Raw genomic sequence first — 16,268 nt, 5'->3', positions numbered from 1 at the left:
TTGCCACGTTCAGTTCTCAGCCTGTCAGATGCACTTTGTGAACGCTTCCCAGGAATGCTACCCTGAGCCAATGGTATATGCAAATCACACCTCAAGGACCCCTGTAAGCACTCTACATAACAAACCTGGCGCTCTGGGACGGCCTAGCTTTGCCGCTTTTGACTCCATTTCTTCGCTTAAGAATCAAAACATGGCATGGCCAGCCTCCATGTCATGTAAAAGTTAACACCCAAAGGTTTCGCATTTACATCACAGTTCTGTGTGAAGCAGCAACCTGAGGCAAAACTTTAGAACGAACTGTTCCTTTGTGGAATACAAAACTGGGTAGCCCTTTCTCCTCCTCTAACCAGACCGCATCACACCTCGGCCTTTTTCTAAAACGACTGACCTGAAACAAAACCAGAATTTCAGAGTAGCTTTTGAACGGAACCTGAGCCAAATCAATATTTCATTCAGTTCCAACTCCTGGCTTCAAGCATCCATCAACAATGTTAGCGTGAGGGCTGGATTTCATCCAGGTCTCTGCAGCCTGCTAAATCCAGGCACTCTGGAGGTAGTGCCATGCTCCTGTTTTTGCTGTCCTCATAAAAAGATTACAGAGTGAAAGTTACAGAGATGTTCTGACCACACAAATAATTCAGGACATACTCTCAACTCAACCAACCTTCATCATTCCCCTGAGACTTTCACATCCCCCCTCCCTCCTAACTCTATTCTCGCCTGAGAGAAGTCCACTGAGGCTTTGGTAAGCATCCCCCCTCCCCTGGGCTCATGACCGCTGCTCTGACTTCCCACTCCAGCTCCTGTGTTTGCGAGCAGGGCAGTCTGATGTGACATGACTCATGGAAAAATGGGATCCAAACATAAGCTCATGTTGGTACCTCCCTCAAATGGAAACCCACACATTTTTTTTCATAATACCCACTTTTTCATAGTCTTTGAAGATTGCCCTATAAGCCAACTTCAGTATTTTTACATGAAAATTAAATGTTTGTTTGAAAATCAACATGCACTTGAAAGGCAGCCAGAGAGAGAGAAAGACCGTCACGCATCCACTGGCTCACTCCTCACATTTCCACAACAGCCAAGTGGGCCAGGTCCAGAACTCAGCCCAGGTCTCCCACACAGGTAGTAGAGACCCCAGTACTGAGCCGTCACCTAGGAAGTGGAGCCAGTACCCAATACCAGGACTCTGACATGAGTTGCGCAAGTCCCATATGGTATCACAATCTTCAGGCCAAACACCTTCCCCTAAACTTACATTTTACTTCTCCATGAATGTTGTGAAATGCCATCATACGACGAAGGTGAAATTCTAAACTGAACAGACCAAAAACCAGCCAGAATATGTCTGTCATATACACCGATCATTATGAAAGAGGGAAGACACTAAAAAATGTAGAAGAAACTCTGTATTCTTTGATTCCAAATGGCCAGAGAGACCAGGATGCCATGAGGCTGGGGCGAGGGGAGGGGCTGCCCAGTGTGTGTTTTTAATCCACCTGGGTGGGAGGAGTCAGAGGCAAGAGCCTATAACCTTAGCAAGCAAGTGGCTGTGCCAATCAAAGTCACAGGTCTGACTCCTCTAGGCTGTCCCCTTCTCCCCATGCAGGAGGAAAGCATTGCCCAGAAGAGGAGCTGGCCCAGATTCCAGAGGTCCAACCAGCTAGCACCCTCAGCTGACTCACTGGCACCCCGGTGCTTCAGCAAGAGCTAACGCCACATCCACCTTCTGTGACAGGACTCCTTCAGACAAGCACTTTTCCTGCTCCCTTCTTGGTCTGTCTCGTGTAAAAACTCAGGACAGAAACACACATGCATCGCAGGAAAATGCACAGGAGGTGTTATTCTTCAAAGTCCACCAGCTATTCCATACTTTTCCTGACAAAACTCACACATTTTTAGGCTGGTCAGATATTTTTTTTAACTTCTGATAGTCATATTTTTGAGGGTTTTAAAATAACCTTTGTGGGGCCTGGCACAGTAGCCTTATAACAGCTAAAGTCCTTGCTTTGAACACGCCAGGATCCCATATGGGCGCCGGTTCTAATTCTGGCGGCCCCACTTCCCATCCAGCTCCCTGCTTGTGGCCTGGGAAAGCAGTCGAGGACGGCCCAAAGCCTTGGGACCCTGCACCTGTGTGGCAGACCCAAAAGAGGCTCCAGGCTCCTGGCTTCGGATCGGCTCAGCTCCAGCCTTTGCGGCCACTTGAGGAGTAAATCAGCAGATAGAAGATCTTCCTCTCTGTGTCTGCTCCTCTCTGTATATCTAATTTTCCAATAAAAATAAATCTTTTTGAAAAAAATAACCTTTGTGGTTGGAGCTCAATTCCCATAATATGACACAATGTAGCTATATAAGTCCCTTTCAGTTTATTATTATTATTAAAACAATATTTGCCACCTAGAGCAGACTTTCTGATTTTTCTGCAACAATTCCCTGAAGCGGAGCACCAACATGGACCCCACTAGGCGACATCTACACAGCAAGAGCTCCCCAGTTTGTATTGTAAAGACTATTCCCTGCAGCAGCCGTTCAGAGGGAGGGCCACAATGCAGAACGTGCACGAACAAAGCCCCGCGGCTGCTGCCCAGGCAGGAGCTGAGAGCCCGCTGCTCTCAAAGGGAAGAGAAAATGACTTCCAGAAGTGCTCTCGGACCTACCCCGGCCGCTTCCGAGAGCCAGGTGGGGACTATAAATGCCCAACACCGTGCAAGACCTGACACCAGACAATCTGTCTCCATGGCAATTTTCCCACTTTCCCCTCCTGGGATATTTCAGGCACAGAGGTGGTCTGGGTCCCTGGAGAAGCTTCCACCAGTTGAAGATAGGAAAATGGAGACAGGGAGGACAGCCGGAAAAAGGAACCCCAGTTGTAGACCACCCTGAGAGTGTCATGCGCACAGGAGGAGGAGGAGGACTGCAGGCTGAGAGTTTGCACCTGTTTTCATTCCTTTCTGCTTTAAAGGCAGACTGCTCCTAGCTTAGCCCTTCAGCCCTTGAGGCTCACACCTGCGCCAACAGGGAGAGTGCCTGTAACATGCAAAGCATTGATTTTCCAGACTGGGAGGCTCTCCCCTAGCCAGCCAACTTCCACCTTCTTTAAAAAAGCATCCTGGCATTTACCATTGTCAGATGTAATTACCTTTAAGGACTAAAAAGATTTGTGTTTACATGGGCACATTCACTCAGCTCCTACATAGCCCCTTGTAGAACGTTGTAATTATAAAAGGCAAACCCCCCAGAGAGCAGAAATGCCATTTCTATCAAAACCAGAAATCCATCCACTGCAGCAGACAGCAATGACAGACGATCAAAAATTCTCATTAGGTCTATTAGTTAAAAATTCTAAAATAAGGAGTTTTTTGGTTTTTTTTTTTTAAGAAAGAAAGAAAACCATTAGACTGCCAGTAATTCATTAAAATTTCACACATGAAATAGCAACAAGCTAGTTATCCTGTTCCTAAGCTGAGTCCCCGCAGGCTCGGGAGAACACAGAAAGGTAATTGCATTCTCCCAGACGCTGCGGGGCACACACTCGCTGGTCACTCACAGCATCCACCAGGAACCACAGCCGATCTGCCAAACGAGGGGCCTGCTCTTAATACCAATTAAACAGGCCCGGTGGCAGACCTAAAGGCAGTCAATTTCTCTGTCAAAGAAACCAAAAGGAAATCTTTAAATTACCAGATGGGTAAGAGCAGCTGGCTACAAGATGTCATTATATAAATGGAAAGTCACAAAAATAATCTTTTATGAGATTATTTTGCATGCAAATACCAGCTTTTGCCTAGTTCCTAAAAATACTGTAAGCAGCTTTTAAAAAAAAGTTCTTTAGGGGCCCGGCGCAGTGGCGCAAGTGGTTAAGTCCTCACCTTGCACGCCCGGGATCCCATATGGGCGCCGGTTCTAATCCCGGCAGCCCTGCTTCCCTTCCAGCTCCCTGCCTGTGGCCCGGGAAGGCAGTCGAGGACGGCCCAAAGCTTTGGGACCCTGCACCCGCGTGGGAGACCCGGAAGAGGCTCCTGGCTTCGGATCGGCATAGTATCGGCCCGTTGCGCTCACTTGGGGAGTGAATCATCGGACGGAAGATCTTCCTCTCTGTCTCTCCTCTCTGTATATCCGCCTTTCCAATGAAAAATAATAAAAATAAATCTTTAAAAAAAAAAAAAAAAGTTCTTTAATCCCTTGGAGAATAATATTCTAATAAGCTCATCACACAGGACCCTGCCTCCGCCGTATGCTCCTGGCCCAGCTGAGGAGGCCTCCTCATTCTCCTGGCTGTCAGTATTTCTGCTATGGTTTGGCTGTGCTCGGAGAAAATGGAAGATGGCCATGCAAATCAGATTTCCCAAAGAAAGCGCTAATTTCTGAGAGTCCACTATAATCAAGATCCTGAGAGGGGGCTGGCATCGACACATTTCAAGCCAAAAAAGCAAATTGCACTCCAAGCCCCGCGCCACCAAGCCCCAGATGACATAGAGGCTAGAGAACTGGCAGCTCTTTTTATCTGCAGAACCAGATCTTCCCTTGCATGGCTTTAGCAGATGTGGTCTATACACATCCACTTTTAATCTTGCGTCTAATCACTGAAGAAAAGAGATTCTATGGGTACCACCAGATTGCCAGGTCTTCTCTTTTCTCATTTACATATACACAAATAATTATTTTCTTAAGCTAAACCCAAGAACCTGGGTAGAGCTCCTGTCGAGTCAGACATTCTGACCCTAGCCTTCAGCTCTCTCGGTTGTTCTATCACGAGTTTTCTGGGTGGGCCAAGAGAGGTGGGCGTCACAACTCACTCCCAACCCAGCTGTCTACATCCATCTCCATGGTGGTGCTAGTCCCTTCCACACATACACAGGGTCAACCAGAAAGCCATTTTTGGACAAGTGCCCCTCTCTATTCCTTAACCAAGCAGGTGAGTACATTGTCATGAGAGAGAAGAAAGGTTGACAGTTGGTTCAGTCACTTGACATCCATTCAGATGGCAACATTTTGCCCTCCTTTTGAGGAATTTCACTCCTCAACTGTATTGTCTTCCTCAGGCCAGGTAGGGAGGTACCTCCCTCATCCCCAGCCATGGCATATCACCAAGCACTGTGCCCCCAGTTTTACCCTGGGTCCTTGAATCTCCAACAAAGCCAGGCAGGGATGGGAAGACCAGCTGCGGAGGAGTTCCAAGGTATGATCCTTGGAGCTGAGGCAATTTGTTCCAATTGCCCACATCCGTCCTGGGGTAAGCCCAGCTACTGGCCTTGGGAGCCTGTGTCACCAGCTCTTCTTCAGATCCGTAAATCTCTTGGATCTTTTCCATATATCTTTTTGTTGTTGTTGTTGAAGCTGGCTGGGGCCAACTCCGGTCATCTGCAACCTGCAGCATTCCCCCATTCTCTTCCCACCGCCCCCCACTCCCAGGTCTCAACTCGGGTGGGAGATTGAACCAGGACAGTGTGTGGCTCTCCTTTCCTTTGTAAGAACAAGGTGTGGCCTCTCCTTCAGACACCATGCACATGCCCAGAGCTATTCTGCCCCAAGGGTGGTGTCAGAAATGGACGCAGGCTGCATTGCACCAGCCTGGCATGTACTGGGGAACGATCCGCTGTTTAGTCACTGCAGTTTAGGCACTGAAGACTGTGGACTGCTGACCACTTGGTCATATTTCTAATAGCTCTGGAGACAGGCAAGCCCCACAGCAGGATGCCAGCATGGCCAGGGTGTGGTGAGGGCTCTCTTGAATCCTTGCAGAGGGCATCTTTGCAGAGCAAACGGCAAATAGAAACAAGCCTTCACACAGACCCCATCCCTGATCCTGAAGGCGCCAGGCTCAAGACCTAATCACCTCCCAAGGACCCATAAACATCTTCACACAAGGAAGACTTTGGCATATGAACTCTGCGAGATTAAGTCATCCACTCTGTAAGGGGTTGAAGTAGGTGCATGTGGAGGATGTGTGTATCTGTGTGCATGCTGCTTGTGGGGAGGGGCGGGATGAGCCTCCAAGGGTGTGTGTGTGTGCGGGGGGGGGGGTGTATTTCGTGGGGAAGGGAGGGCCTAGCGTCCATGCATGTGATAAGCAGTACTTCATTAATTTTGAATGATTTAGGACAGTCATGCCCCCTCCTGCAACACAGTCCCATCACTGTGAACTGGATCAGTCCTGTTGCTTCCCCCCCCCTTCACTTACGTATTTTATCTGCCAGCAGGTGACTTGCAAGTGACTTCCCAGTCCTATTCTATAGAACAGCACACACACTCACACTCACACTGACACTTCTCTGGGGCACCCCTTCCTCGCTCTGCCACAGCTGCAATCTAACGGCCAAATGATCATGTTATAAGCACACACTGCAAGGCAGAACTCCTTCCTCCAGGGACAGTGTACACAAACAACAAGGCTTTGCTAATTCACTCTGACCACAGCATGAAAAATCAGTATCAGGGAATACTGAGGGCACTTAAGAATCCACTTCCTACAAGAATAGAACCAATGCGCGCGCGCTTGCAAGCACACACACAAACACACTCACCGTGTGTGTGTCTAGCTTCAGAAGAAAGCCAGCAATATCCCGCCACTCCACCTTATCCCTGCTCCCCTTTCCAAACCTCAACTCCATAGCTTATGCCCACCAGCCATACCCTCATGCCTTGAACCTCAGGGAATTAGAACTCCCTCTCAGTGCTTCCAGACCCTTCCCCCAGAGGGAAGTATGTCCCATGCCCTCCTAACTGCCAGTACACAAATCACTAGTGCCAGCCCCGTGTCCAGCCATACAAACAACAGAAAAAGAAAAAAACATATGGTGGAGCCAGGCACCCTTGGCTCAGATCCCAAATCTCCCAGTGGTGGTCCCCTTGCGGGGACTCTTCTAGCCTGTAGACAAGGGCTACTTGAGGATGAAACACACAACTTGGGCGAGGAAATGGAAAGCCTGGCTCAGCTTTCTGCACCGTGACACACGATGGCATTTGTGGCTAATCCATGAGACAGCTCTGGACTCCTCACATCTCCACCCCTCCCTCCTCCCACCTGCAATTTCCATCACTTGAATTAGTCTTCTACATTTAACAACTAGGCCTCCAGAAGAAAAAAAAAAATCAGCTTTAATCTACAAATGTCAGCTGTGGGACGGGGGGAGTAGGAAAGACAGGAGTAGTCTTCCTGTCCTTCTCAACCTCTTGTCTTCTTCCGTCCCCAAAGTCCAAACAGGGCATCACCTTGTCTATACCCTCACCCCTAACTATATCCACCTGAGTACTGAGGGCCCTCAAATTCCCCTGCCCCTAGTTCAGACTGCTTCTCTGAGCTCCACATTCAGAACTAACTCCTTTGAAATCTTTCCCTGGATGCTCCACTGGCATCCTCAACTCCCTTCCCATCCCCTTCTTTCTCCCTCCTTCTCCTCCCCTCCATGGCACCTGGCTCTGGATCAGCATTTCTGATCTCAGAGGATGTCCTCTCTCCAGCCTGCTCAGCAACTCCAGAAAATCTGGAGCCCTCCTTGGCATTCTCCTCTGCCCACAGCCAGCTCTTTAGTGAACACCATTAATATCATCTAAATGCTCCCTAGCCCTATCAAATTCTCCCCCTCCATGAGCATTCCTCTTAATTCCACTGCCACCTTCCCAACCCTAGAAGACTGTCCCATCCTAGTCTTCCTCCTCCACTTTTTCAGTACATTCCCCAACACAACCATCAGCTCCACAAAAATGGAGTTCTCATTGTGCGACCTGCAGCTTAATTCTCTTGCATGGCACCATGGTTTATTTTAAGTGTCAAGTTGCCTGGATTAAAGAACTACCAGAGGGCTCAATGGACTCCATGGGATGCTTCCCCCTCCACATGAGCAGTACTGTCTCATGGGCAGGGGCTCATGGAGAACAAACACAGAAGGTGAATCAGCCTGTACTGGTTGCTGAGATGGCGTTCCAACTTCTGACCTGGGACAATGAAACTCCAGACACTCAGCCTCTGGACTCCAGGACTTACTCCAGCAGTCTCCAGGTTCTTGACCTGGGGCACATACTATCAATTCTGAGGCTTTCAGACTTGGGCAGAGTCATCCCACTGATATCTCAGGCTTCGGATAACCCATTGTGGGACTTTTTCTGGCCTCCACAATTGCTTAAACCAATTCCCCTCATATTTCACTTCTCACATAGCCTCTTGTTTCTGTCTTGCTGGAGAGTTCTAATACAAAAAGTGCATATTATATATTCCCTTGCTTTCACGGTACAAACCAAAATCCTGCAAAAGGACAGCCCTGTCTGGGACCACCGCACCTCCCCTTCCAGCTCATGTAGGCCAGTGCAGTCCTCCCCAATCTTCCGCCTCCCAGGGTCATCACACAGGCAACCCTCCACCTGCAACCCTCACCTCCTGCCTTCTACTTCCCTGGACAGCTGCTGTTCTACTCAGATTGGACTCTCCAGGCTGCTTCACTGATACAGTCCTCACTGGCTTCTTGGTCACAGCCAGAGTCCCTTCTGTGGTGACCAAAGGGGCCTGGCAGCTACCCTTCTTAGTGTGTAGCACGGACTGCCATTACTCCTGTTCCAATGGTAACATGAGCCCACCTCCCCACTTCCTGCTTGCTCATTCACCCCCAGCATTTGCTTGACTAACTACACTTATTGGGGTGTCAGAAACCAAGATTTGCTTTTCCCAAAAGATGGAACTGGATGGCTTATGTAGCAGCTCATACAGGAGGGTCCAGAAACAGCTTCTGAGTAGATTTCGAAGGGGGAGTGAAATGGAACAAACAGCCCAAGAGGCCAGCTAGAGGGCAGAGTTTGGGCAAACATGGCCAGAGGTGGTTCCCTTGGGGACAGCATCTGGGGGTGAGGGTGGATAATTGGAGGTTTGGCTAAGAGATGGGAATGAATACAAAAAAGAGCAAGGCTCCCTGTCCGCTCTGCAGTGTTCTCAAGGCCAGTCCTCTGTCCCTTCACCAGAAGGCCTTACTAAATGGCTCAGAAAAAGAGCAAAACTTCACAGGGCCACTCCGCACCTTGTCTTCCATCCCTCACCACTCTCCCATTCCTGGCAAACCTCAATGACTTGTCCACCAGCCCGAGGTGCTGAATTATTCAATTATTCCAGCAGCTTTCAGCGTGTATGTGCCGCTAGAAATCCTGTTCAAAATCCTGTTATTTAGGCTACTGGGTCATTTTGTGAATCTCTGGAATCTTCATTTGCCACATAATTGTTTTGCAATTAAACACAAATGTGTTGACACCCCACCCTTCCTAGCAAACAGAGGTGGCAAGTATGTCACCACGGGACAGCCTGCTGCTCACACTGCAGTTACAAACAGGCAGGAGCCTTCCCAACTGTGCCAGCAGCCCCAGACTCCTACTGCTCTGCACCCCAAATCCACATGGAGCAGGCAGCCCAGCTGCCAGCTGTCAGCTCCCTACACACACCACAACTGGTGTTACGTCAGCTGCATAGACACAAAGCCATGACTTCTCCCTCCCCACCTCCATTCTAGCGCTAAAATCACCAGAATAATTTGCCTGTGCTTGAGCCTGGAAACCCCTCTTTTCACCTCACCCACCATCCACCCACCCTGTGCACGTCAACTCTCTGAGATATTTTTTCCTCGCAGAACAAACTAAAGAAGAATATTTTGGGGAAGGAGGAAAATTGGTCACGAAATGAGCCTTTAACACTCCATTTTATCACTGGGACTGGGTTTCTTTTAGGAACCCTCTAGTTCTGCTCTAAAGAAACAGAGCCTGGTGATTAGTCAGGCAGAAAACAAACAACAACAACAACAACAACTTGCAGGAGAATGACATCCTTCAATTCAGTCAGAAACAATCTGACCCACAAAGGCCCCAGCAGTGCCCTCTAAATCCCAAATCGGGCACTGAGAAAGTGGACGACAGTGACAGGGGATAGCTCATGGGAAGCAGCTGCTTGCCCACTCACACCAACAGCATTGCCAGACAAAAGATGGCGCAGTGGTGGGACACTACTCTATGCAACAAGAAAGCATCACCTGTTCACCTAGGCTGTTCACCATAGGAGAGAGAAAGCAGCGAATGGACCCTCCGGCCATCTCTCCAGTCTGCTTACCATTCCGCCACCTGTGGAGCTCCATCTCCAGGTGTTGGATGACATTCTTCAAAGTCTTATTCTTCTCTTTCTCTTTCTCATACTTCTTCTTCCATTCTTCTGCTGTCAGTTCCAAGTTCACAGAGACTGTATTCTTGATGGTCTTAGCTCTGCAATTAAAAACACAGATTCTGAGTGCAGCTGCCAGCATTTGCTGCATTGATATAAAGGAGTCTCAGATCATGTTCTATCCAAGAGAGGGTCTGGGGAAGCAAGAGGGACCCTGTCTATCCGCTGTCCACACTCCAGGCTGGATTAATGGTATCGTTATTTCTTGAGGCTCAAAACTTTTCCTTTCCTTTTCTCCTTCACGTTTCACTCATCTCCAAATCTAATGGACTTTTATTCTAATTGTTACATGATCACTTCTTTCTCTAGTCCCTACGTCACAATCTTGTTTCTGTTCTCAGCCCTGGCTTGAGGTTTATGGCCTATATACCACTATCAGATTCTTTATCCTAAGGACAGTATAATTTCAATTCAATAAACATGTATAGGGCGGGGGGGGGGAGCTGGTGATGCGATGAAGCAGGTGAAGTCACTTCTGCAACATTCCAGACGAGTGCCAGTTCAAGTCTTGGCTGCCTCACTTTCAATCTAGCTCCCTACTGATGTGCCTGGGAGAACAACGGAAGATGACCTAAGTGCCTTGGCCTCTGCCAACCACACGGAAGACCCTTAGGAAATCAGGGGCTCCTAGCTGCAGTTTGGCCCAGCCCCAGCCATTGTTTCCATTTAGGGAATGAGCCAGATTACGGAAGATCTCTGTCTCTACCTGCCCCACACGTGTGTGTGAAATATACATTATACACATATCTATATATAAATATATATTATATAATGTGCATAACACATGTTATATATAATGCATATATCATAGAATGTGTGTTATATATACACATCATATGCTATATATTACATTTACATATATATTGCTCTGCCTTTTAAAAAATCTTTTTTAAGAAGATGATGTAAATGTACACTAAAAATGTACACAAGAATTCTAAAACCATTTTTGCACCAAAATAAATGTACCTACTCATTCCACTTTTCCATAAGCTTTTGGAAGCTTTTCCATGTATATTGTCTTATTTCATTTGCTATTTACTTTATTATTTAAACCACCAACAGTTCTTACACTGCCATGCTTGTCGGCACAACCCGACATGTGATCCAGGTTAATTATTGCTGTCACCAAATGACAATCTGGACATGGTTTCCATTTCACTGTGAGAAACTCAGCAGTAGAGCTCACCAGCACTACAAATGTCATCGCAAAAATTAATTGCTAAAGCATGCAACAAAATAACCCAACTACCCAGACAGAAATTAAATGACTTCAATGTGAGACTGCTAAAGATTTAGTATGAAGCTCTCTCATTTGCTGTAGCTTGAGGCTGCTGTTCCCACACGTGTTTCAAGTCTAATTTTCCAACCAGCGGCAATTTCATTACTTCTTGAAGTCTGCTCCAGTCTGACACTCCCAACCTCACCTTCCAACAGCCTCAGGTGGCACTACAGATGTTTCTCATACACAAGCACAAGCAGTGCGACATCCGGTATCAACTCAGCAAGGCAAAACGTGAAAAAGAACTCTTGGCAAATATGCTCATGGGACATTTCAGGAGACACCTTGAGGCTTTTAATCTTTCATCGTAGATCACAAAGAGTTCCTGGATGACCTCAAACGATGTGAGAAAGAGAAGGTTCAAGCCTCTATGCTCTACTGAGGCAGGTTTAGCCATAGGCACACGATGGGAGCAGAGCAGCAGGGTTGTCACTGCTGCCACTGGTCCTCATTCCTAAGGATCTTTCCAAATACTTATATCAATACTCCTGAAGTAACCATAATTAAAATTGATGAACCAGACTGGAATAGAAACATAATGTGCTGGCCAGAAATAGTCACCTGGTTCATGACAAAGGTGTTCCCCCAATAGGGGCAGGAAGGAGAGTCTTCTCAACCTATGGCATTGGGGTGAAGTGGGACTTGATCCTCCACAGTATATCACTAATTCTACTCCTGCTAGATCATAGGCTTAAGTGAGAAAAGTAAAACAACAAAGCTTTCTAGAAGAAAACACTAGACATTGTTTTCAAGACTTTGGGTAGGCAAACATTTCATCAAGATAAAAGGAAAGAAATGTTCAGCTTCATTGAAATCAAAAACCTCTCTTTGGGCCAACGCCGGGGCCTAAAGGCTAAAGTCCTCACCTTGAACATGCCGGGATCCCATATGGGTGCCAGTTCTAATCTCAGAAGCTCCACTTCCTGTCCAGCTCCCTGCTTGTGGCCTGGGAAAGCAGTTGAAGACAGCCCTAAACCTTGGGACCCTGCAGCTATGTGGGAGATCCGGAAGAGGATCTGGGCTCCTGGCTTTGGATCAGCACAGCAGCGGTCATTGCGGTCACTTGGGGAGTGAATCATTGGATGGATGATATTTCCCTCTGTCTTTCCTCCTCTCTATATATCTGACTTTGCAGTAAAAACAAACAAATCTTTAAAAACAAACAAACAAAAAAAACCCTCTCTTCATTAAAAGGCACCCTAGGAGATGAAAAAGGTAATCATAAAAGTACAGGAAGATACAGGAAATGTAAATCCATGACAAAGTGCTAACCTAGAATGATTCCTACTATAAATCAAGAAGAAAAAACTTGGCAAGGATCTAATGCCAATAAAACACTTCGGAAAAATAGATGCTTAACATCGTTAGCCATCAGGGAATTGCAAATTAAGACCATATTGAGATAGCTTTACACATTCCATAGAATCACAGAGAATTCTAATGTTCATAATGGCAACTGTTGGTGAGATTAAGGGGTGACTATAATACTTCATTGTGACTGGAGAAGGTATGAATTATTGCTATCACATCAGAAAAGTGCTTGCCAGTATCTCCACAGCTGAGTATTTCAAACCCCATGACCCAGTAATTCTACTCCCACCCACTAGAAATGGGACCATGTGTTCACCCAACGGCATGACAACCTGTCACAGTAATTTATGAGCACTGCACCACAATGAAAACTATCCAAATACTAATTAGTCAGTACTAGAACGATCTGAGTATGTGCTACAGTCATAGAATAGAATACCACAAGACTATGAAAAATCAACTACTACAATGTTGATGAATTTCACAGATAACATTTTAGAAGAAGCCAGATGGCAAACAGTACTATGTGAATTCATTTATATATCAAGTTCACAGATAGGCAACATTAATCCGCACTAATAGAAGTCAGGATGGTAATTATTCTTGAGAGTACTGATTAAGAGTGGCTTCCAAGATGGTGTGCAGTGGCTCTAGATGTGGAAACACTTGCAAAATTTATGGGTTGGAGACCTAAGTTTATATATTTCACTATGCGTATGGTATAATCAATAAAAATAAGAAAAGCAAATTTATGTGGAAAGAAACCAATTCAGTCAGACACAAGAATTTCCAAATTAAAGCTACAAGGGCCCACACCATGGCAGAACAAGTTAAGCAATTGCATGAGACTCCATCATTCCATATGAGTACTGGTTCGAGTCCTGGCTGCTCCATTTCTCTGCTCACACATCTGGGAAAGCAGTGAAATGAGGCTTAGGTGCCTCCATTTAGCAGACCCAGATGCAGTTCCAGGCTTCTGACCTCCTTGGCCATTATGGCCATTCTGAGAGCTGATCAAAATGGAAGCTCCTTCTCCTGCCTGTCTCTCCCTCTCTCTGTAACTCTGCCCTTTAAAACCTTTTTTTTTTTTAAATGTACTTTCCTCCTTTGTGAATATCCAGGTGGTTGTTTCCAGGAGAGGCTACATGGTTAGAGGGGATGCTGTTTTGCTTTGCTCTTCATCCTATCCACCTATCAAAAAGCTTCCATGCTCTTAGCCTTTTTGTGTGGGTATTTCCCACCTATGTTATCACACTAAACCCCGTCATATTCTGACTGTCAAACATGGCAAATCCACATGGATCCTGGGCAGAAGGCTGCACACGAAGGTAATGCGGGTGCTTGTGCTCACACCCACATGTGTGCATTTACTGTTTGGCCTGTTTTCCAGAAGACTTTCGGGCAGTTTCTGAGAGAATACAAAATCAACAACAGAGCAGAAAATAAATGCTCAAAAGGCAGGTTTTCTAATTTTGTCAAGCTGAAGATACACATTAACATCAATGCCATGCAGCCCTGCTGCTTTGGAACATAATGTTCCTTGCTATAGGAAAACAAGCCAGTGATCCATAGGGGTCCTCTCTTAGCCACCACCTGCTCATTTATCATCTTTAAAGGCCAAACTGACTGTGCTCCTTTGATAATCCAAAGCGACCTAATCATTTCCCAAGGAGCAAAAAGGGTCTTGGGACTTCTTTTCTAAAACTCCTAGGGTTTTAACAAGACCCTGTATTGTATATTCAGATATAAACACCTGTTCCACAAATAACAGTCAAATCCAGCTCCAAGGGCAATCTTAGCCAAGGGCTCCAGATCAACAGAACAATACAAACAGATACACAGAGTGACAGATAACCTACTGCTCAGCTATCCATACCTATATTGATATATGACCCTACTATATACATAAAATAGGCTTGCTTGCTTTATTTGTTTGTTTGTTTGTTTATTTATTTATGTGTGTTTTGGGGGGATGGGGGAAGAATTTGCCCCACAGCATTGTGTCAGGACTGGAAACTCAAGACAGCAGCTGCTGCCACAGCCTTGAATCTCTTGCTCTCTGGGAAACCCTGGTTTTTGCACTTAAGGTTTGCAACTATAGGTAAGGCCCTCTTTCATTGCCAAGAACCATCTGCTTTTCTTACAGTCAACTGCCTGCAGGTGCCACCAACATCTACAAAGTACCTTCACAGCATCATCTTCATCATGTAACTGTGCATCCTAGCCTGGCCAGGCTAACACATGGCACCAGACATCATACTTCTAACCAGCCCTCAATCCTAGTTCCCCTCTCAAACACTGTATCATTCTCCAGTAGACTTCCCTGCCTGATAATAGCTGGTCAGTTTCTGGGCAGGCCATTTCCCTCGCTTAGGAGACAGAAGGGGTGTGGACATTTTTTGAAGGACTCAGATCTCTTGAGAAACATTCCAGAAGTAACTTGAAAGAGGACTTGCCCCCAGTTAAATGTATGTCACCCTTAGATAGATCTCCCTCCAAGAGCAAACAGTAACTCTATTTTCACCACCCACCCAACCCTCCAGTAGGGACGAGTCTTTTTGGCTTCTATGTCAAAAGTGTAAACCAGTTGTCTATCTTGTTCTAAGTGCTCACTCTAACATGTAGGTAATTGGTTCTCACTCTGTGGTGACACGAATTTTATATGGACACTGTTTGAACTCTCCAGCACCTGATCCAGATACCACTGGCACAATTAGATGATGGCATAATTTAAGAAAAAATGCATATAAAGAAAAGAAGAAAAAATAGTACTTTCTCTAAGTTATCAATCCTCCTTCCACATTCAATATATAAATAAAATCTCTGAATTATTCATGCTGGATCAATCAGACTCTTGATGTCAAAGATGTGCTGACTCAGGACTTCCTAAGCCGGTCCAGCCCCTTGAGGCTCCCTCTTCCTTCGTTATCTCTGCACATCAAGGTGCATTAAATAAGTTTCCAGGATAACTAGGTTATTTGAGCTTACATTTCTAAAATTTGGAAATATCTTTTTTCAAATAGAACTATGGAAGTAATTTAATTAAAGCTAAAAAATGCTGGGAGTTACAAAACAAATCAACAAACATGCTCCTAATTTGACTCCAGCTTTTTGAGTCTGTACTGCTGGGGAATACAAGTGCCATCTCCTCAACTAAAGCTCTCAGAGCACATGAAAGCCAGAGCCTGAAGGAATGAAAGAGTCAACATTTATCAGTGAAATCATGGCACAGACTTGGTAACTTCCCCCTTACTCTTAAATTCCAGGACTCTTAAAACCCAGGACTCTTAAAATCCAGAATCCTGAAGGGTCCTGGCAGGATTCCGGGCCGGAGCCTTCAGGCAGCTAGTCTCTCAAGGTTACACTGCTTCAAAGCACATTGTGTTGTCTTCTTGGAGGGAAAGCACGTGCAAGCCTATCAACAAACCTAATTTTTTCACGTCCTTGAAAGAACCACATGGAAATAATTAAAGAGCCTGATGCTGT

At 46.1% G+C, this 16,268-nt stretch overlaps 1 protein-coding gene across 1 annotated transcript in view; it reads right to left on the bottom strand.

Annotated features, from left to right (window-relative positions):
- Positions 1 to 16,268, bottom strand: part of KIF5C (kinesin family member 5C) — a 129,443-nt gene that overhangs the window by 34,468 nt on the left and 78,707 nt on the right. Inside the window, exon 11 of the mRNA XM_040972012.1 lies at positions 10,085 to 10,233. Coding sequence (XP_040827946.1) covers positions 10,085 to 10,233 — 149 coding nt within the window. The remainder of the gene's footprint in view (positions 1 to 10,084; positions 10,234 to 16,268) is intronic.

Source organism: Ochotona curzoniae, unplaced genomic scaffold (assembly GCF_017591425.1).
Source record: "Ochotona curzoniae isolate NIBS_2020 unplaced genomic scaffold, NIBS_Ocur_1.0 contig_2210, whole genome shotgun sequence".
NCBI lineage: Eukaryota > Metazoa > Chordata > Mammalia > Lagomorpha > Ochotonidae > Ochotona > Ochotona curzoniae.
Note: the sequence above shows the minus strand (reverse complement) of the source record. Positions and strands in the feature narration are given on the sequence as shown.